Below are 22086 nucleotides of genomic sequence, written 5' to 3' on the forward strand. Positions count from 1 at the left end.
AAAACGTAAAAAAATTGAATAAATAAACCAATATTAAATGAACAGTTTAATCACTTGTACTAATATAAATGAGGCCATGAGAGCAAATTATGAAATGGTTTCGACATTAAATCACCACCATCATCATCGTCATCATCATATACAATGAGTGTATGATAAAGTAAAGAAGAGATGAAGGGGAGCTGCAGATTCCAACAGTTGCAAGTTAAGTCCACTATAATAACAGACAGAACTTCCGGTAGAATCTTATACACTAAAACTTAAAAAGCGCCGTTCCATAAAAATCACATGCCAGGAAAAAAAATATAGATGTTACTAAATCATTAGTAATAATAATTATTACATATGATTTAGGATGGGAGCTGCCAGTTCTTCATGATAATTATCATACTATAAATTCAAAGTTATATTATACATTTATATAGCACAATTAACACACTGGTAGGCAGTTTGTAAATGTGTGACACACACTTTAACACTGATAGATATGAAAAATTAACAAACACATTGCTATGTGCTAAGTTTTCTGCCATTACTACAGGCTCATTTTCATGGTAGCCTAGTAGGTTAATGGTAATGTGTAGTAGTAGCTGGTAGTAGCCTACTGAGAAGACCTTTAAATGTTGAGCATAAAAGTTTATTCTTGTCACTGAAAAGTTGCTTGGCAAAATAAAAACGCGTACAACATAGCCTGTCCCGGTCACAAACTGTCCAACACGTTGTGCTTTTATTTTGAAGTGAGATTTATGAGACATCCATTTCCACCCCTCTCGCTCCGTGCAGTTTGACGCTGCTCTTGTAGCGGACGTACGGAGCGTGCAGCTGGATTGAGCAGAGCGCTGAGGAGAAGAAGCTGTTCACCAGCGTCACACAAGTTTCGCTCCGCTTCGCTGCTCTACGAGCTGAGACCAGCACCGGACTCCAACTTTTACTTCACTCACAAAGTTAGACTTGTTGGTGCCGAGGAGCGGAGTGTCATCATAACTGCGCGTGTGAGAGAGAAGTAGCGCTGGCGATGTCTGGATCGTACTGCAGAAGTTTGTACCCGTTCAGCGGGGAGCAGCACCAGCAGGGACTGGGCTTCGAGGCCGGGGACATTATTCAGGTGGTCCAGGCTCTGCCCGGAGGCTGGTGGGAAGGGGAGCGGGATGGAGCCAGAGGATGGTTTCCCTCGAGCTATGTCCAGGTCCTGGAGGTAAGAAAACACCACTTCTTATTACTTATTTGGAGTAAGTCTTAGTTTGATCTTAATTGATAAGGTGACGTTGACTTTTAAAAATATCTTTTTATTATGAAAAGCAATATTTTTATTTTCTAAATTGACACACACTCAAAGTGAGCAGGGTAGAAGGTTGTAACTGGACACAGATAAAGAGCGCATTGACAGACGCACTAATAAATGGGTTTCTCGTGCTGTGCTGATCAGATTAACTCTAACCTTCCCAGCAGTCAGCTCTCTGCCTGGCTGAGCGGCCCAGTGGCTGCACACTTCCTCATTCCACACACATTCCAGTGAAATTCTCAGGTCTCCTCTCTGTGCCAGTGAATGCGCGGGGCTTGCTCGTGGTCTCTTTCCTCCCCCCGCACCGAGCCCAGACTCTCGGCTGTTGAAACTCAAAGGTCTCCCAACTTTGTATTTCTTTCTTTTAATTTGGAGTTTGGCTCTGTGATCAAACTGATTGAGTTTGTGATTCAGTTGGTGACATCATCACCCAGTATTCTGACAGTTTGTTATAATCAGCTTGTATCCACGAGGGCCCGGCAGGAGGCTGAGGTATTAGTCTCACGTCGTCACTCTGAATGTGAGAACAAACGGTAGCCTACCATGATTTGTGACCCGGTAACACCAAAGCAGGGCCTCCTGATTCTGGGCTTGTGTAGATATAGATGGGATCATGAACATGTAGCAGCAGCAGCGGGTCTCTTGTCTTGCCTAAGGCCAGTTTGAGGAATGGAGAGTGTGTGTGGGGAACAGGGCTCGAGAGGCTGGAGATCAGACGGGGAACAGGGCTCGAGAGGCTGGAGATCAGACGGGGAACAGGGCTCGAGAGGCTGGAGATCAGACGGGGAACAGGGCTCTAGAGGCTGGAGATCAGACGGGGAACAGGTCTCTCGAGGCTGGAGATCAGACGGGGAACAGGTCTCTCGAGGCTGGAGATCAGACGGGGAACAGGTCTCTAGAGGCTGGAGATCAGACGGGGAACAGGTCTCTGACTCTCGGAGATGGGGCTCTGGGTAACATGAGTTCATAGACTGGGGCTCAGGGGGATTGACTGATGACCCAGCGGGGTAAGGGGCTGGAAGTCGTTGCAGCGCGGAGGTGGCAGCGGTTGAGACTGGAGATCGCTGCTGTTCGGAGACGTCGGCAGCCGGGACTGGAGGTCACTGCTGTTCGGAGACGGCGGCGGCCGGGACTGGAGGTCGCTGATGCTCGGAGACGGCGGCAGCCGGGACTGGAGGTCGCGGCTGCTCGGAGACAGCGGCCTGGAGCGGCTGCAGCACGGATGCGACGGCTGGAGTCGGCTGGATCGCTGACCGGACACGGGGAGCTGGAGTCGGTCGTCCCGCCGACAGGACACGGGGAGCTGGAGTTAGCTGCGGCCCAGCGGGAGCGGGGGATAGCTGCGGCCCAGCGGGAGCGGGGGATAGCTGCGGCCCAGCGGGAGCGGGGGATCGCTGCGGCCCAGCGGGAGCGGGGGATCGCTGCGGCCCAGCGGGAGCGGGGGATCGCTGTGGCCCAAACGGGAGCGGGGCATCGCTGCGGCCCAGCGGGAGCGGGGCATCGCTGCGGCCCAGCGGGAGCGGGGGATCGCTGCGGCCCAGCGGGAGATCGCTGCGGGAGAGGGGGATCGCTGCGGCCCAGCGGGAGCCGATAGATACAGATAGAAGAGTGAGGGGTCGATACAGGTAGAAGAGTGAGGGGTCGATACAGGTAGAACAGTGACGGGTCTATAGATACATATAGAACAGTGACGTGTCGATACAGGTAGAACAGTGACGGGTCTATAGATACATGTAGAACAGTGAGGGGTCGATACATATAGAACAGTGAGGGGTCTATAGATACAGGTAGAACAGTGACGGGTCTATAGATACAGGTAGAACAGTGAGGGGTCTATAGATACAGGTAGAACAGTGACGGGTCGATACAGTGAGGGGTCGATACAGGTAGAACAGTGACGGGTCGATACAGATAGAACAGTGACGGGTGGTGATGGGTCGGGCCATCAGTAAATATTTCATTCGTTAATCTGGAAATAAGAGATTCAACTCCTACTTCACGTAGGCTCAATCACACATAACGGAACTGGGGGGTTTCTTCAGTTGTCTTGTAGTGTGTCATTGGTAAGTTGATGAGGCATATTGTCACAATGATATGACTGATGGTGAAACAAAGGAACACTTCTCTATTTCCTCATTCTGGTACTTTATTGAAGTCCAGACGGGCGCTGTAAGGAAATCATCCTCACTGCTTCACTTTCACAATCGTAAATGATCATAAATGGAGGCTGATGGACTAATCACCCAGACAGGGATTTGTATAACTGGCCCAGTGAACAATGCAGCTCTGATCTGTTGCTGTAGTCATCCTCAGTGTTGTGGCTTTGTTCTACAAACATCTCCATTCTTCTAAGCAGAATGAATCATTCACAACCTGTTGCTGCCTGGTGCATCACACTACACTTTATCCAACACTCACTGCACTTACCAACTTTATTTTGCATGTAGAAAGAGATAATATATAGTTCCTCTTCAAAACCAAAAGATAAATTCATACTTAATCTGTACGCCTTTTATTTTATGATGGGTAAAGTTAGCAAACTGTCATTTCTCCATTTTCCAACTTTATAAATTTGTTTTACACTGTTATTATCTAACAACTGTCAATGTCATACAAGTTACATGATCTCATTTTTAAGGAAATTTGCACTTTAGTACAACTCTAAAAACAGTATTTTTTGGCATTAACATCTTTTCATAACTTAATGCAACATTTTACTCCCCAGAGTAATTAGCGCTCAGACAGCTTGTAAACAGCTAGCAGTCTTAAACAGTGTTGGTAATAATCCCTCATTGCACAGAACTCTGACAGTTTAGATGATACTTTCACTGCTCACCTACGTTTTATCTCATCTTGTCTGGCAGCACGTTACAATATCAACAGTTAACCTAATGAGTACAAGCTTATTATTGAATTATTGTATGATGGCCAAAACTACTCAAATAGACCCAAATCGGAAGGAGTCTTTATAAGAATAGCTTTTGGATATATGTTTAGCCTAGCTTAGCATAACGACTGGGTGCAGCAGGATTCACTGATCCTAGGTAAAACCACAACTCGTTCTTTTTACACTTCAGTTTGTGTTCACGTTAAGGAGACAAGATAAAAGGTAGTCATCAGTATGCCTTAGCAGTGTTCATAGATATATGTTTCCATCTGCCTCCAGTCTTTATGCTAAGCTAAGCTAACCACTTTCAGACTCCAGTTCCCTATTGAGCGGAGAGACACGAGAGTGGAAGCGATCTTCTAAATCTCGCAAAGAAAGCTTTAGAGTATTTCAAAACACAATGAACTATTCTTTTATGTGACAGGAAAGATAAAGAGATGAGGGTTTCTGCACAGTTGCTGTCAAATATTAACTGCTGATTGTTCAGATATACGCAGAGGTGTGTAGTGACGAGTAACATTTACTCCGTTAAATGTTCTCAAGTTACTTTTTTTACTAAATTGTATTTGTTCGAGTAGTTTTAATATACTTTTTACTCTTACCAGAGTAGATTTTTAGAGAAAAACAATAATACTTTTGCTCTGTTACATTTGGATAGATTTATCGAGCTTGGAGTTAACAATATATATCGATATCGTGATATGAGACTAGATATTGTCTTAGATATTGGATATCATAATATCGTAATATGACTTAAGTCTTGTCTTTTCTTGGTATTAAACTTAGTCACTTTATCATTATGCCCACATTACTGATTACTTATTTGTAAATATTTTGTGATAGCACCAATAGTCAACCCTACAATATCTATATTGAGGTATTTGGTCAAAAATATTGTGATATTTGATTTTCTCCATATCGCCCAGCCCTACATTGCACCCCTTTTATTTAGTTATTATTTTATGATTCATGAGCTGTTCCTAGGTTATGGCTTTCAAATAGCACTAGCAGCTAATGGTTACCAACAGATTAACAGTGCAGCAGGCTCTGGTCTAAAGTCAGTACTTTAGAGAACCGTGCTAACAGTGAGTGTGTCTGTTGTGTTATTGCTGATAAGTTTAATACAATATACACGCAGTATATGATGCTACAAAACTACTACTGCTTTCTGTCGTACTGTAAAGAGCCAAGCTAACGGTGTACATTTAACTAGTCATGCTTTGTGGAGCCTGAAGAGAGACAGAAAAATAGAGAGGAATAACAAAGACTGATATCATGTTTCAACCACAGATGATCTTCCTCAGTACAAAGTGAAGAAGTGAACATACCTGTGTCTAACAGTGAATGAATAATAAAACATCACAACAATATCTCCTATTTGGCCTGAATGATTAATCTGATAAGAGACAGATCTGTGTCTGTCTGTCTGTGATGGGAACCAGGACTTAGGACATCTACTTGACATCTACACTGGAACGATTGAGTGTAACTAAGTACATTTAGGCTTCTCAAGTACTCTACTTTAGTACAATTTTGAGGTACTTGTACTTAACATGAGTATTTCCATTTTATGTAACTTTATACTTCTAGTCCACTACATCTCAGAGGGAAATATTGCACTTTCACCTTCACTACATTTATTTGACAATATAGTTACTAGTTAGGCACAGATTCAGATTCTTAATACAAAATATAAATCAACTAATAAACTATAATGTATTCGTAGTGTACAGTCTAATTATTAAGTATATAAAGAAATTAAAATGAGCTCCACCTTTACCAGCTACAACGTCAAAGTGCTGAACCCTTCAATGCATTAATAATTATAATCTAATGATATAGGCCTACTGTAAATATAGTATTTTAAATGGGCCATTCAGCATAATGAGTGTACTTTACTTTTGGTACTTTAACTATGTTTTGATGCTGATACTTAACTTTTAGTTAAGTATAATTTTGAAAACAGGACTACTTGTAACACTAATACTACTTGTAGTTTAACACTGTGGTCTAGTGTAATTGAATCATGAACAAATTGGTTGTATAAATATGAATGGTGATGGCGCACTGGGGAAAGTCCGCCCCGGCTAACAGTCACACTGAGAACAGGGGGCTCCGTCACTCCCCACAGGAATAGACGGTGCAGTGAGCCCTAAGTTCACGGCCCCGGGAAGCAGCGGTGCTGTAAAGCAGACACGGCCGAAATTCAAGGTCGGCCTTCACTTTTGGAGCTGAAGTACAGCACCGCTGCGGAGGAAAAGTGCCTGGAGGGAGCCAGCCAGCCCACTCCTTGAGTGTAAAAATATTTTGGGTTCATTATGAAACTGTGGCGGTTCAAAATAGACTTTAGCAAGTCTATTTGGTCAAGGTAATGAATTAGAAACGCTTGGTTAGGCTTTAATATAACTACACTACAGTCACATGACTTCACGTCAGCACTAAGCTGAAGGCAGACTGGTGTTCTCGTGAACTGGAAGTACAGTGCAGGTTTTAGGACTCCAGCAATCTATGTATAATACACCAAACACAGAATGTTATTAATGTACTTCATAGAGTATAATATGTTCTGATCACACTTGAGGGATACATAATATTATCTGCTATGTTAGTGACAGGCTACAGGAGATCATGACTTATCATTTCATCACAAATAAATACAGGTATGTGATTATTTCTTTAACTTTATCTGAGGAAATAATTCCAGTCATATCCTCATCTAATAAAAGATTTTTCTTAAGTTACTCGCTACTCAAGTCATCTTTTCAGGAAATACTTTTGTACTCTATCTAAAGTAGTTATTTTGATGACTACTAACTTAACTTGTACTTTGCTACTTGTTTTTCCATAGTAACAGTACTTTTACTTGAGTACAGTTGTTGGCTACTCTCCCACTGATACGTACAGTATGTATGAGGTCATCGCTCTCATTGTTTCCTTCCAGGTCATGTTTTGAGACAGAACGCTGAGACGGCTTTTCTCAGTGGACATCAGATATAAAAGGAGTGAGTAGTGTGGACTGTACTGAATGAAAGGTTCTCTCATCTCCAGTAATTATGACCACCATGCACCAGAGCACCATGACTCATAATGACAGTGAGTCATATCAGTGTTTGGCCTATTAGCACTCACTGTTCACCTAATGAGGAGGAAATGAAAAGAAAGCATGAAGAAGAAAAGGGAGTCAAAGCAGCAGCTGAAAGCCCTCAGTGACTTTCTGCCTGGTTACTCTTTCTAAAGAACATATTGTCCAAATACACACACTAATGTTTTAATGTCTGTGAGCTGTTATCAGCAAATGAATGGACTCATTCACTCAATCAAGCTGTTAGCTTGAACAGAAGGCCAGCCAGCAGTGTTTGGAGCTCTCATCACTGTTTCCAGGCAGATGTTCCGATGCTGTGAAGCTCCTCGTGACCGAGTCTGGCTCGGTGTTATTGTTACTCCATCATTCCATGGAGTAATGTCTTATTACTGTGCTACACCTTTTAGCTTCATCTTATTAAGACACACTTCAGTTGTTATGCATGTCAAAGAGGGGATCTTTCTGACACTCATAAATGGATTTTCATGGACTTAATTCACTGGACGACTTAATCCAAAGCATGTATGAAGACTGGTCTGCACTATAGCTGCAAACAGCTTGTCTGGAAGAAGGCTTTTAGCTTTTCTATTGAAGCTCAACCCTGCCAGGAAAAAATTTGAAAAGTTAAGAATAATAAAAATGTAGTAAATAAAATGAGCTACTGAGTCAAAATCTTGATTAATTAAATGATTTATCGATTTTTGTTTATTCAAAAGGGTGACATGCTCGATCATAACTCTTGACTTATGAGAAAGTTTGACAAAACCTCAAATACTAAGTCAAAATAATCAAGTCACATACGTATATTACCAATGGTAGACAAAAGTCATGGCTCTGTAAGTACAAAGGTGTTGGGTTTGATACGTACAGCTGGGAAAACAAAAATCTAATGTATTTTTAAAATGTAAACATCCAACAGTTGCTCATTAATGTAATAGTTTAGGCACTGCATTACTGGCATCTTGTCAATAAGACAAAATAAATATCACAAATACCTGCGATGTAAATGCAAGGCTCCATCATTAGGCTGGTTTTTACAGAGCAGGTACAACAGACTGAGGGAAATGAACACATGGAAACGCATTGTAGTGGGCGCACGCTCTCTGACTATAGCATTTAAGACAGTATTGTCTATGATCAGCTGAACCGCTCTGGAAAGAAGGACTTGTCTGTTTTTGTCTCATTCCCCATATATTGTCATATTGAGGCGAGGCTGTGGTTTTTCTGACTCGTACACCAAATGATAAATCAGAAAAAGACAGATTGACTGATAATGAACAGAACTGCAGCCATATAATGGTATATATGGTTTCCATATGAACAGGGACCGGAGAGACTCTCAATAGACATTGAGGCTGACGCCATCTTGAATTCATTGGTGACACACACTGAGTTATAGCCTTTAACAGCTGATCAGAGGGCAGTTACACACAATTTATGGGCTAAATATGACATTCCCATAATCAGAACTCCCCTACAAGTGTTGAAGTATCAACACGGCAGTCACCGTGTGATAGAAGCCCTGCAGCTGGTCCTGCCCGGGGCCACCAGCAGGGAGACCCCCTGACTCCTTCATGTGGAGGAAATAGGTTGAGTGCAGGTTGCCAGGTTCTCTGCAGTAAAGACACTTGAAAATGTCACTCATTTGAAGGCAATTTCCCTCATTTTAATGTTGGGCTCACAGGATTATGATTATTATAGCATCATGTATTGTTTCTCTGGGGAACTACTGTAAGCATTACAGCACTATTAGCTGTAAATGATAGAGAACCACTTTGTCTCCTGTATGATTCTCCTGGTAGAGCGTCAGCTGTGTTTATTATGAAACTGTAGAGCTGAGAGCGAGTGTGTGTGTGTGTGTGTGTGTGTGTGTGTGTGTGTGTGTGGGGGGGGGCTGGATGGTTTAACCTGTAGTGGAATGCTGGGGGTCAGAGCCTCCAGCACACAGCCAGGTGCTGCCCCATGCTCGCTGGAAAACTAACACCACCTCCTGTGCTGACATCATACCAACAGTCATGTCTTCTCGTGGAACGTAAGCGTGCAGACCTGTGAAATATCAGCTGCACTGTGAAGCACTGTTAACCACAATCTGTTGTTTGATTCGACACTGAAGAATAGGTTTGAGGTTTTCACACATCTACTAGCAGAGCTGTCATAGAGCGCTGTGTAGAAATAATGCCTCAGCACTTAACAACAGGCAGGAAAGGAGAAATGCTTTAAAAAGACTGGTGTTTTGTGGCAGCAGGTCAATTTAGGAACCTGTAAAGTCTGCATGATTAACATAATAAGGTCAATTTGTTACCAAGTTTAGGTTATGGTGGCAGAGAGAACTATTTCAAGCCTCAATCTCTTTGGTTCTAGTCTACACCAGTTTACACTATTTTGCGCTATAGCTTGAAAAACATTAGCTCAGTTTAATACTCAGTAAAAATATGCAATCAGGAAATCTGCATTCATGCTTTCTATTCCTGCCGATCCCTGATGAATTTACACTGTGAACAACAAATCAGTTGAAATCTACAGGAGGAGAGCTGGTAACGATGGCAGCACCGCTAACGGCTACCATCCAGAGGTTCTGTTACATTATGATGCGTTCAGTGAAAATCATCACCGTTGTCATGATGTGTTCACACGTCATTTTGTAAGTGGTGAGAAACTTCAATAAATCCAGTAGTTTGAAGATGTTTTTCTGAGCAATATAAAATAGATATTACAGATGAATTATGAGCTGTTTAACTTCCTAACACTAGCTCTAAGCAGATTGTAATTTATCAATAAAACTACTAATGACAATATTTTTTTCCAAATCATTAGAATTTTGTGTTTTCATCCAAAAAACAAAGTAAAAGGATAACATTTTGAATTTTTGATGGTTTACACTCACTTCATAGCAGTTGAAATGATTTTTGGGATGGTGGCAAAAAAAAAGTCTGGAGCCTTGTAGACCAGCTGCTATAACAACACAAAAGAAAAACAATCTGTATCTGTTAATATGGATCATCAATGATCTGCAATTGGTATCGGCGGCAAAAAAAACGTGATCGGGGATCTTTAAAAGATATATTTGCTTCCTTTTTTATTTTGTGCTGATCAGATCGTTATCCGTGACTGAGATCCGTGATTCGATTCGAACCTTGAGTTTTACATGATTAAAATACAGACTTTCCCTGCAGTGTGCCCTTCAGGTAGGAGGCTGAAGAGAGCCACAGCTGCTCAAGTGCTTGATCACTGGTGTTAAGGAGGCAGAATTAAGTTACGTTTTGCTTAGGATCAGCCCTTCCTAAAAGTTTAGATTTTCCGCCAGATGTTAAACCAATCCCCTTGAATTTAGACAATTTGGGCAAATGTTGAGGGTCTTTTGCAATTCGTGATTAAAACTGGTAAGATACTGCGTGTGGAAGTATGGCCGACGTGGAAAAGCTGATGGCCCTATCCAGAGCCAGTGTTTGGTTGGTCTGTTCTTGGCTAATGTAGAAACATGGTGGCCAGCTCCGTGAAGAGGACCTGCTCCATATGTAGATATTAATTGTAATTATACACTAAAGAAAACATACTTATTAATTCCATTTGTGCCATTAGATCCCACTAAATGCTACACACTTAAATCCCACTCTGTTTCTTGTATCAATGATTTTATTCTTTTAGTCTCGTGACCACAGTTGAGGGTTGGAACTGTATAACAAGTGAAACATGAAGAACCTGGCCTGCATGGTTAGCTCCCTCTTTCACCACGACAGTTTTATACAACTCTTACATTACCACTGACCTGCCTTTGACCTGATGCTACATTTTACCCTAACTGGAACAAGACTGAGATATTTATAGTTCTTCACTTTTGGCGACAACTCAGTTCCCAGTCCACCATTTCCTGGCAGAGTACCATGGTCTCAGACCCAGGATGCTTCACACTCTGCTGTGAACTGCTCCAGTGCGTCTTGGAGGTCACACGTTGATGAAACCAGCAGAGCTCCATCATCTGGATACTCATGTGTGAGAGCTTGATGTACAATAAACATAAATCAGAAGGATCCCTATATTAACATATGCGATTCATAACTTATAACAAGCTTCAAGAATGGGGTCCACTAGGGATGTCTGGAGGGTAAATCCAGATCAGGTGAAAAAACCCAGATCAATGTAACCACAGAAGTCTACCAGTCTATATTTGCCAACAGTATGAATACAGTCTTAGCCACTGGCATGCGCACTCAATAATTAGGCTGCATCTATTTAAAAGAGGGGGACGTGTTTTGGAGGACACACACTGAACTGACTACAGGATCCAACCAGGACAAGTGGAGTTGCAAAACTTTGCTTTACCAGCTGAGTGAAGCAGTCGGGCTTTGAAGACTTTACTGCGTTGTCCTGCAGTGGCTGTTGACTTAGCATGAGTTAGTTTATGCGATGCACCGATATCAATAGCAGGCCGATACTGACTCAAACAGCTGGACTGGGTATCGGTGATAAAAGGGCCGATCTATTCAATTCCGTTCTATGGTTATATACTCTATACATTATATACTGGAATTTTAATTTCTGTTAAGTTTTGACAAATGTATTGCTGCATTAAAAAGGTTTACACTGGAATTGTAATTCCTGTTATTGTTGAAGCATTTTATCTTTAACAATAACGTTTTAAGACTAAATAACCATTCAAACTTATAACTATGTATCTATTTGTTTTATTTTGCTTTACACAGTTAGTAAGGCAATATTTGAGTCCAGCCTGATGATGCCTTACACATTAAGGAGTAATTCCAGTCTCTTCCACACAGTGAGACATCCAGCTTATTAAACACTGGTATCAGATCAGATACCTGGGTATCGGCTGATACCCAAAGCCCAGGTATCAGCATCGGGACTGACAAAGTCGGATCGGTGCATCCCTAGTTACTGCAGAGTAGAGTTTAGTACTGGAGTGGAAAGCAGAACAGAGGACAGACATGCTGCCAGATCTGATCCTGAGAACATAAGCAGGCCTGTACAGATCAGATCTGCACACTAGAGAGCACGCTCCTTCATACGCAGTGCTCAGTGTGTCATAGTGGTGCTGTCTGAGTCCCGTCATGTGTACTGCTGAAGCAGAGGCTTGGAGGAGCGGCAGTGAGACGAACGAGGCTTGAGATATTCACATAAAGGGCGGGGTGTAACAGAACAGGCTTTGTTAGCTGTACTGGCCACTGCAGCCTGCACACACTCACACAAACACACTCACAGACGGTAATTACGTGTGTGAGCGTATGTACAGTATATATGTGTGACTGAGTGTGTGCTTTACATGCATGTGCCCCCCTCCTCCTCTCTGAGTGTCTGAAGTGTCTCTACATCTGAGAATGTGGCTTCGCTTCAGGCTACCACATCTGCCCAAACCAAAACAATGTCTCCCAAATAAAATACGGTCCACATCTCCCATCGCTCTCTTCCCCTCTCCCTGTCTCACTGTCTCCCTCCAGGGACTGTTTCATTCTTTCTCTCCTCCTCCTCCATTCACTCAGTATTGCCATATCTTGACACATTCTTCTCTCTGGGTCGAGTAGTTAGCGGCCAAGCCTACATGTGAGAAACTTCTCCCTGGCTGTATTTCTCACATGAGGCCTAAACACCCACTGAGTTGGGAACTCGCGGCTCAGCCTCAGACCTTCGGGGAAAGAGTTTCGCTTATTGATAACTGTGGTGATGAAATGTAGTTCTGCTGCTCTCAAGAGTTTCTAGTTCAGTTAGTGTCCTTGTTTGAGTGCGTCACTGGAGTCTATAAACTACTGTCAATGAACTTCACAAAGCCCAAGGTGGCTCTATGGAACAGATTCAGTTCACTATCAAATATGACGAAGAAAAGCGGCTCTCACAATTAAGTAGCTTGAATTTGAAACTGTTGCTTTAAAAGAATGGCTTGAATATGAATCTTTTATTTTAATAGTTTCTGCTCGACTGCCTGATTAATCAACTTATTGTTTCAGCTGTTATGTTCTTTGAGATAGACACTTAACTTTATCATAATCTAAAGCTCTAGTAAAAGATTGGTCAAACTCTGTGTTTAAAGAGAGCTGCTGCATAAACTACGTCAGTAACACAAGTGGTAAAGAGTCATAAAGGCAGTGAACTGACTCCGCCATGTCAGTAACTGAGTTAGGTAAACAATAAATAGAAATAATGTTAGCAAACATTGCTGTAATAGAGGACGGTGTCAACCTGCTCTACATGAAAGTGTATTGCGATAACTTCTAAATTTGAATTGAATTGAATGGAAGGAGCTAACAGTAGCCGCCGTAAGCTAGTGGTGCTAGGTCTGGTACATGTAAGACTCTAGCAGCAAAACCCCTGAGTTGGAGCCAGAATGGGTGTTTTTTGGTTTCTTAGTTTATGTTTTTGTGGGTATTAGTATGCCACGCCACATGTTGATGAGGGGTCACGCCTCACAATTAATAATAAGTAGACACAGGTGGTAGTCTCAGTGTGGTTGGACTGCTGGAGATGGAATGGTTCTTACCGCAAAGATTGACACAATGAAACGGCACAAAACAATAGGCTCGATTTTTAATATCGCACAAGTACTAACACAGCAAACAAACTGCAGTCTGCAATCTACAACTACAGTATTACAGAAGAAGAAAGCAAAGTTGAATCAAGAACACATTGTAGCGCTCCATTCACCACCGTGGCCAATTAGTCACAACACCCTGAGTGTCCTGAATTGAGCAAGAGTTCTTTTATTTGTTATGAAATAAACTTTTCATTAGTTTCACTTTAATGAAGTTTTCCAATTTGGTATTAGAAACCTGGTCAGGGCCACCAGTGGGGTTGTTCAACATAAAGATGGAATTTTTTCTCCTTCATATGTTTCAAATAAAATAAATAGTTTTTGAAATATCTGAAAAAAAACATAATTTCAGGTAATCCATGTGGCGCTCCAGGTTTACCCGATAACTTGACAGTTCTATAGTAGCTGGAGATTCAACAGGCCTCAGATTCCTATTGTCAGTGTTGAAGATGATTAAGTGTGTCAGCCTTTGCTCCTGTGTGACAGTGCTGTTTGGGCAGCCGTGTGTATACGAGCACAAACCGCAGCATCAGCATGTGTGTGAACTTCCCAGTATCAGAGTGCCCCACAAAGGGAAGGTGGAGGTATTTAGGAGTGAATAATAGGAAACAGACACTTCCCCTGTCTGCCTGTCTGTCACACCTCTGTTCCTGTGCTCCTCTGACATGACGAGGTAGAGGAATAAAACATCACAGTTCCGACATCCACTGTGTACCTCCCTGCTATTCTAGGAGAAACTCCAGACTGGAGGTGACCCACGCTCTCCGTCTGCATCTCAACATGAAAAGGACTGTGTGCTGGTTTGTGGCTGCTTCCAGCTCTGCTGCAGTATATATACAGCTGGAGTTTGTTTACAAGATGTGCTTGTCTACAGCATAGAATGTCTTAACAGTGAAGTAGACCAGTATACTGTATTTGTTCAGGAAGCACTAAATGCAATGAAGTGAAGACATAATTAGGTTTGCACTAAGAACATCCATCCATCCATCCATTTTCCTCCGCTTATCCGGGGTCGGGTCGCGGTGGCAACAGGCCAAGCAGGCTGACCCAGACTTCCCTCTCACCGGCAACATGTTCCAGCTCATTCTGGGGGATCCCGAGGCGTTCCCAGGCCAGCTGGGAGATGTAATCCCTCCAGCGTGTTCTGGGTCTTCCCCGGGGTCTCTTCCCAGTTGGACATGCCTGGAAAACCTCCAGTGGGAGGCGTCCAGGAGGCATCCTAATTAGATACCTCAACCACCTCAGCTGACTCCTTTCGACGCGAAGGAGCACTAAGAACATCTTGCAGTTATCACTGGGGGCTCATTTGAAAATATGGCTGTTAATAAAGGGAGCAACCTAACATCCGTTTCAATGAAAAAGTGACTGCCCTACGGGACAAAGCAAGCTACCATCACCATCACACCCAACACTCAAGTCCGGCCCTTATCTGTGTGATATTGTGTGGTCTGGTTCCTCTCTCCCCACGAGTCAAAATATTCTTCATAAGATGCAAACGTCACAGCTGCAATTCTGTCTCCAAGGTCGTACAACGAGATGAATAGTCATACAAATCTGTCTTTTGAATATGAAATACTCACTACCTTTATGGTGGAAAGGTAACGTGAAGCTTTGTGAAGAACAGACGCTGTAGTCTGCTTGTCGTCACATTCCATTACAGTGGATACCAAAGGCAAAAGGTGTGTCACAATACCCACAAGAACTTCTCAAACCACTTAATTCACTTTTCTGCCACAATTTGCCGAACGATTGCTAGATATGTACATTACTTTGAGCAGAGCTTCAGAGCTATGAGGAAGTGACTCAGGAGAGGTGTGTTTAAAGTTTCTTCATATGTTGTGACATATTTTTGTCTGAGACGGGAGGCAAGTATTTGATAGATTGTACCTGGTGTATCCTCCAGCTAGAATACATCTATACTGTATAAAGAGCATGTTTTTACATGGACCCTGGTGCTGTACTCTAGGGTAATTTCCACATCCTCATGGTCATGTTCAGATACCTCTCTGGACAGCTGCTCTGACAGACCTTGGCCCACACAGACCCTCCTCTTCCCAAATCCAGATGTTTCTGCAGGGCTCACCAGAGGTCAGGTTCAGCAGACACAGATAGCAAGATACAGTACTAGAAGTTATAAAAGCTATTTCACACACACTTGAAACTATACCGAGTATGTACACACACACACACACACACACACACACACACAGACTCTGTCACAAGTCAGCAGGTGCTGAGTCACTCAGGCATGTGTGAGGACGACTAAACCTCAGTAATCCAGCATGTTGAAACTCTGGACCACTGAGGCTGCACGTTGGTCCTCCTCCACACAGCCAGTGAGTGGGTGACCAGCATTTCACAAAGCATGTGATCTCAGACAGCGACAGTTCATCTGTTCAGAACAATCGATGTCTGTAAAGCTGCTAACCTGCTGAAAACTCTGACTCAGTATTTAGTTGTTGCTCAAAGCTGGAAGCAGATCTGAATCTTTACAGCTAAAAGTACTTGATCCTTGACGTCAGGGGAGGAGTGAACTTAATACGATTATTCTGTGTTACAGTGAGCCACGGTTGTGATTGATTCTATTATTCCATAGATTTAAAAAACAACACAATAGCTACTCACAAGTTGTGTTTATGTTTGGACTCATTTAACTTGTTTCAGGAGCCAGTTATTGGCTTTTCAATCTGTTTTCCCTTTACTGACCTTAAACTCACATCAGTTTTTCAAAGTGAGATTCTCTCTGTCCCCTATTGCAATAGTAAATTACTTAAATCCTACCACAATTTCCACCAGAAGTTAGATGATACCCTGGGTTTGAACTTCCTGTAATGTCTGTAAAGGGGGAAAGAGCTGGGTCCTTCCCGCAGGTCTCAGCTGAGCCTGTTCAAATCCCTGTTGTTCTCTTTCCTTATGGGGATTTAACTCATGTTTCTGGGTTTCCAGTGTCACTGAAATAGAGAGACCATGAGGTATTTTGTTTTCCATGATAAGAGATGCTGCCTGTATTTGGGCTGCGTGGTAAATGTCTGTAATCTGAGAGAGATATAATGCCATCGTAAACATTTGACACGGTGTTCAGTTCCTCTTCAGCTGCAACATGTCAAGGCCAGGCCAGTGCTGACTTAGAGTGACCGGCTGGGACTAATTTACATCATGAAATATTTATAAAAAATGAAAGTTAATCAGTCACTGAGAAACTCCATCTTCCTCAGCTCCCCTCTGTCTCTGCCCTTTATTTATTTAATTGTTTTGGCATTTTTCACAATTATGCAGTGGGTGGAATTAGGCTCAGACCAACTTTAAACCTGCATAACACGCTGTAAATACTACATTGCCATATTATTACCATGTAAAGGCTAAACCTAGTTAGCAAACAATTGCTCATTTATACATCTGGCAGTGCAGAGTCAGACATTAGCATTCATTGGGACTCTTGTTTCTGTCCACTTGATCTAAGTCCAGTTCACTCTTCTGTTAGCTCTGCTAAACCAGCTTCACTTTGTCCACTAAGTAGTCGCTAACTGTGCTTGTTGCTCACTAGTTGCTAGTTCTGTCCGTCAAATGCACAGTGAGTTTATTGGAGTTTTGATAAATCCCAAATCAAATTGGGAATGTGTGCACATGGATCAGCCTCACATCCCGCCCTCTACACGCCCACATTCAACCAGAAGTGGTCAATGCAAAGTAAATGATGGTCCATTTAGAGTCAAACAGACCGTAAAGCAGGGAATGCTTTAGGGCGGGCTCACTGTGATTGACAGGTCTCTACCAGAGACGTATGGGGCATCTCTACGTCACTCTCCCTCAGTCCAAATATGGTAACTGCTGTTCATCGGTTGCAAAAAAAATCAACATGGCAACGGCTGTAATCCAAGATGGCACTTCATATACAGTGTGTGTGTACAACCAATGATGATGATTTCATCAGCTGCTCCACAGCTGAACACAAGTGTCGCTAGTTCGGCCTTCTCCTCTGAACAGACAGCGTAGATGAAATATTGAGCTGAATTTGATTTGAGGTTTGAGTTGGTTTATATCTTTTACAATTAAAAGGTGCTTGTGGAATAGTTAAGGCACTACCACAAATGACACTGCTGGTCTTAATGGTTACGATAAAGTGGATCTGTAAGTAACCTGTGTTATGAAGTTAAATTAACTGTGAGAGGGGAGTCCTTATACGTTTGATGATGCCTCTCATATTCTACAATCTGGCTTTAATTCACCACCTCACCTTCTGTGTCTCCCTAACGTGCGTACGCATGGGTCAGAGTTTGCGTACAGGTGCGCAGATTCTCTCTTCTTTTGCGTGTGAAGTGGCGTTCAGGCCCCGTTTTGTTGGTAAGTTATAAATGAAACTCCTGTGGCTGTAAAACCACTAAATAAACTACTGAGTTCAGTGATAATTCTCTGTAGGTTTGTCACTCTCACATCACACATAATTGTGTGATTGTGAAGTTTAAAAGTTGAAGTTGAAGTTTAGAATTTCCAAGTGCAATAAAGCTTGTTTCATGTTCCGTATTGAACAAAATAATGATGAATCACTAAAGTCAGGACAGGTCAAGACAGGACAGTCTGGACAGGCTGGGTGGATTCCTCCTCCTTCCTCGTTTTCTTCAGGATGGTGTTTCTCAATGGACTGCTGCAATGACGAATGCAGGTTCATCTCTCAGACTGTTGAGCGGAGCTCACATTCAGCAGCTTCTCCTCGGTCATCGATGGGTCCCTCTGTTCTCTGCCAGGGGCTTTTCTGGCATGCTGTGAATGTGGAGCCAAAGGCAGTCTGGGGTTTAGAAGGTTAACCAGCTGGAATGGTGCATTATTTAATATTGCATATGGCGAGAAGAGCTGGCTCTGAGCTTCGTCATACTCCCCACCACCAAGGTGCTCCCATTCTCTCACTCATGTCTGTTTAGTTTTGAGTGTGTGACAGGACTGTCAGATGTGTGGGGCTCATGTGACTCAACAATGTTCAGGCAAAGCTTTGAGACAGAAACTTACACTGTAGATAAAGAGGTACATTGAGTTTTTTTAAATCGTAGCACTGGAATGAACCACGTCAACAACCTTAAATGTCTCCATGTCCAAGAGTTTTGCAAATCATCCGGGTCCTCTTGACTATAAGCGGCCCCCTGCCCTCTGTCTTTTCCTGCTCTTGAGACCATTTCTCAGAGAAAAAACTATACTGTGGTATCATTTCACTGATGATGATCATATGCATTCTGGTCTCAGTCCCAACTCATCAAATGAGACGCTTGGTCAGTGCACAGAGGCATCCTTAAGCGTCTGTATGAGACGAATCAGGCTTTCAACCAAATTCAATGTAAACCCATCCATGTCATTATTAGACGCTCAGAGCAACTCACGCAGTATGAAGAGTGTGGTAGTCGACTTAGGGCGGGGGGGCCCGTGTAGGATGGGTCAAACAAACACAGGACTTTTATCTGTGGAGACAAGTTTATTTTGTAAAGAAGCTATTTCATGAACACAGTCTAACTGACGGTAGAGGGGAACCTGGAGCGTTTAGATCTTCATCAACAGTTTCTCAATTTATTTAACAGCAAAAATCACTTCAATCATGTTATATTTATCAATAATTCAATATCAAATCAAAATACCATAATGGAGTATTTTGTCCATATCACCCATTCCCAAACTCACTGAATGTGAGGAACTTTCTTAGAGACTTCTAAGCAAAATGGATTCATTTTAACAGAGGTGTCTTCCATTAACATCAGTGCAAACCATGTAAAACCCCTGGTGGCAGTAAGACCTGTAACATACTGAGTCAGAGAGAAGTGAAAAAGTTAGGAAATATTCACTTTTTCCAAAGGAAAGGAGGTGCTATACGGTATATGAGATTAGGAGCATTTTGATTGCCTCCTAAAGGTTCTCAACATGGTGACCCCTGAGCCGGCAGCTCATAGATAACAGTGCTGACGGAGCTAACAAGTTTTTCTTGAGGGGAAACATAAGTAAAACTATATGCACACATCCCTTCACAAACTCTAACAGACTTGTAGTATAATCCAGGTCGTATGCTCACTACTTCCCAATTAAGGGAACTCATTTTGCACTTTCCATACAGCTATTGTAATGCTTAAAATAATCAAATTTGTTCATGGAGACATTGCTATTGCCTACTCTGTGCTGTTTTCACCCAGCTATACACTGAAACAGTGAAAAAAATGTGTAATAATAACCCATGTTGGACAATTGAAGGGTGCCTGGCCTCTGCACACATACATGTAGTGTAGCACTTAGCTGTATCTGTGGTTTGGCCTTCATGTTGACATTTTCTCTCTCCATTTTCTTTCCCTACATTAACATGAGATACTGTGTCACTGACGTGGTTGGAAATAGCTCATATTTCTTTAACGGCATGTTGGAGTTTACCAATTGTTAGATCCATTACTACTTTTCACTGCTGTTGGAAATGACTGACTATTCAAGAAAACCAGTTTCTCAAAGCACACGAAGGACAAATATAACAGTGACCACGAGACCATCAAAGGGAACACATGGCTGCAGCGCTGTCAGAGACTGTGTAATTACATGCAGTCATAAGTCACCCGGGGAGTCCTGTGGAACCTGGGAGCTCTGGCTTCTTCCAGCTAGGGCCAACAATAACTTTCTGCTGAGGTGATGCATGTGAGCAGTTTGTGCATAAATCCGTCCTCAGTGCTGCTTGATTACCAAGACAAAGGTGATGATATAGATAATATCCATGAAGAAAGGTTTGCTTAGAGCTGATCTGTCCTCTCCCTGGTGTGTGACAGTGTGTAGTGATGATGAATAGCATTTCTGTTTCCCATCACATGCCCTGATCCACACATCTCCCAAAGTGTTGCATCCCAAGACCTCTCAGAGTCAGAGTAGAGACTTTAGAAACATCAAATAGCTTGTTCTGGTTTATACCTTATCTCAGGTCCAAATGCATCACCACCTGACCGACTGCTGAGTCTTAGCTACTGTTGCTGCGTTTGCTGGATTCACTACACATCATTTTTGAAACAATGGGACCTTGACTTCAGTCAGAGGTAGACGAAATCAGGCTTCTAATCTCAAGTTTTACAGCTGGAATGAAAACTGTCACAGGCAGATTGTATCAGCTATAGCTAGCAAGCTAATTAAGCTACATTTCATAAATCCTGTTACCACTCCTGTAAAATTCGCCTAAAACGCCTATCCAAGGCATACCCAAAGTAAATTGAAAGCTGTTCTTGAACCATTTGGAGTACATGCATGGTTTTGGTGTCTTTTGAAAGGTAACACTCTGACGTTTTTTCCTCAACAGTCAGAATCACTGTACGTGCTACTGGTTTTGACTAATAGAAGTTGGAACACACTGAGGTAGAAAGTTTTTATTTCCGCCTGAATATTTTTTTGCAAACAGATGCCTGCAGATGACTATAACTGGGACTTATTAGCTGAAACACACAATGGGACCACAGCATGAAGCCTTACCTAGTCCAAGTTCAAATTTGATAACAATACCACAGAAAATGAATATTTTACACATGTTTTACTAAAGGTATGTCTAGGCGCTTTCCAAAAAAGGACATTTGGGGACCCATGGTAACCATAGTAACATACCTAGGCTGTGTAGAAATTTGTATTCATAATTCAAGCTATATCTTATGTATGTCTAAATACAGCTATCTATAAGTTATTTCACCATTATTTACTTTCCTAAATTCTCCAAAACTCTGAAAAACCACACTTTGCATTTACCGCACGGACACAGCGACCTGACTCGCGGTTTCGCAGTTGACTTCCGTGTTCTGCCTCTAAATCCACCCCCTGAAGCTGTATATCATTATTTTTGAAATTTCATTGGCTATACGAAGCGCCAGTCATCAGAACGATCGGTTGTAATTGGCCCGAGCTTTACACGAAAGAAGAGGGGCAGGCACTGTCCTTCAATGCGGACTCTCGTTAGCTGTTCTAGGCTGTGGATAGGACATGGAAGCTCCTATTGGGTCCATTGAGGTCTCAATCGAAACGTCAGACAGCAGCCGCCAATTTGCGATACAGAGACCGATAATATTTACATGTGAACTGGAGTTAAGTTGGAAAATACATAGATAGTTAGGCATATCTGCCGGCTAATTTGAAATGATGCAACATCAGTCCGTGGGTATTTATGGATGTAATAATGTGTTTTGGACTAAATATTTTACAGGATTCGATGGTCTGGACCTTTGGCAATGTAACAAGACCATTTTTGTTGGAATATTATCGATGGGTGAACTACTGTCAAGCTTCATATTTGAGTTGCATCGATATTGTAATCG

The 22086-nt window shown here is 42.4% G+C and overlaps 1 protein-coding gene across 1 annotated transcript in view; it reads left to right on the plus strand.

Annotated features, from left to right (window-relative positions):
- The first annotated feature begins 799 nt into the window (after positions 1 to 799).
- gas7b (growth arrest-specific 7b) overlaps positions 800 to 22086 on the plus strand; it is a 61724-nt gene continuing 40437 nt past the window's right edge. The window contains exon 1 of the mRNA XM_031873870.1: positions 800 to 1195. Coding sequence (XP_031729730.1) covers positions 1016 to 1195 — 180 coding nt within the window. The 5' untranslated portion in view covers positions 800 to 1015. The remainder of the gene's footprint in view (positions 1196 to 22086) is intronic.

Source organism: Anarrhichthys ocellatus, unplaced genomic scaffold, assembly GCF_004355925.1.
Source record: "Anarrhichthys ocellatus isolate YVR2014 unplaced genomic scaffold, GSC_Weel_1.0 scaffold76, whole genome shotgun sequence".
Taxonomy (NCBI): Eukaryota; Metazoa; Chordata; class Actinopteri; order Perciformes; family Anarhichadidae; genus Anarrhichthys; species Anarrhichthys ocellatus.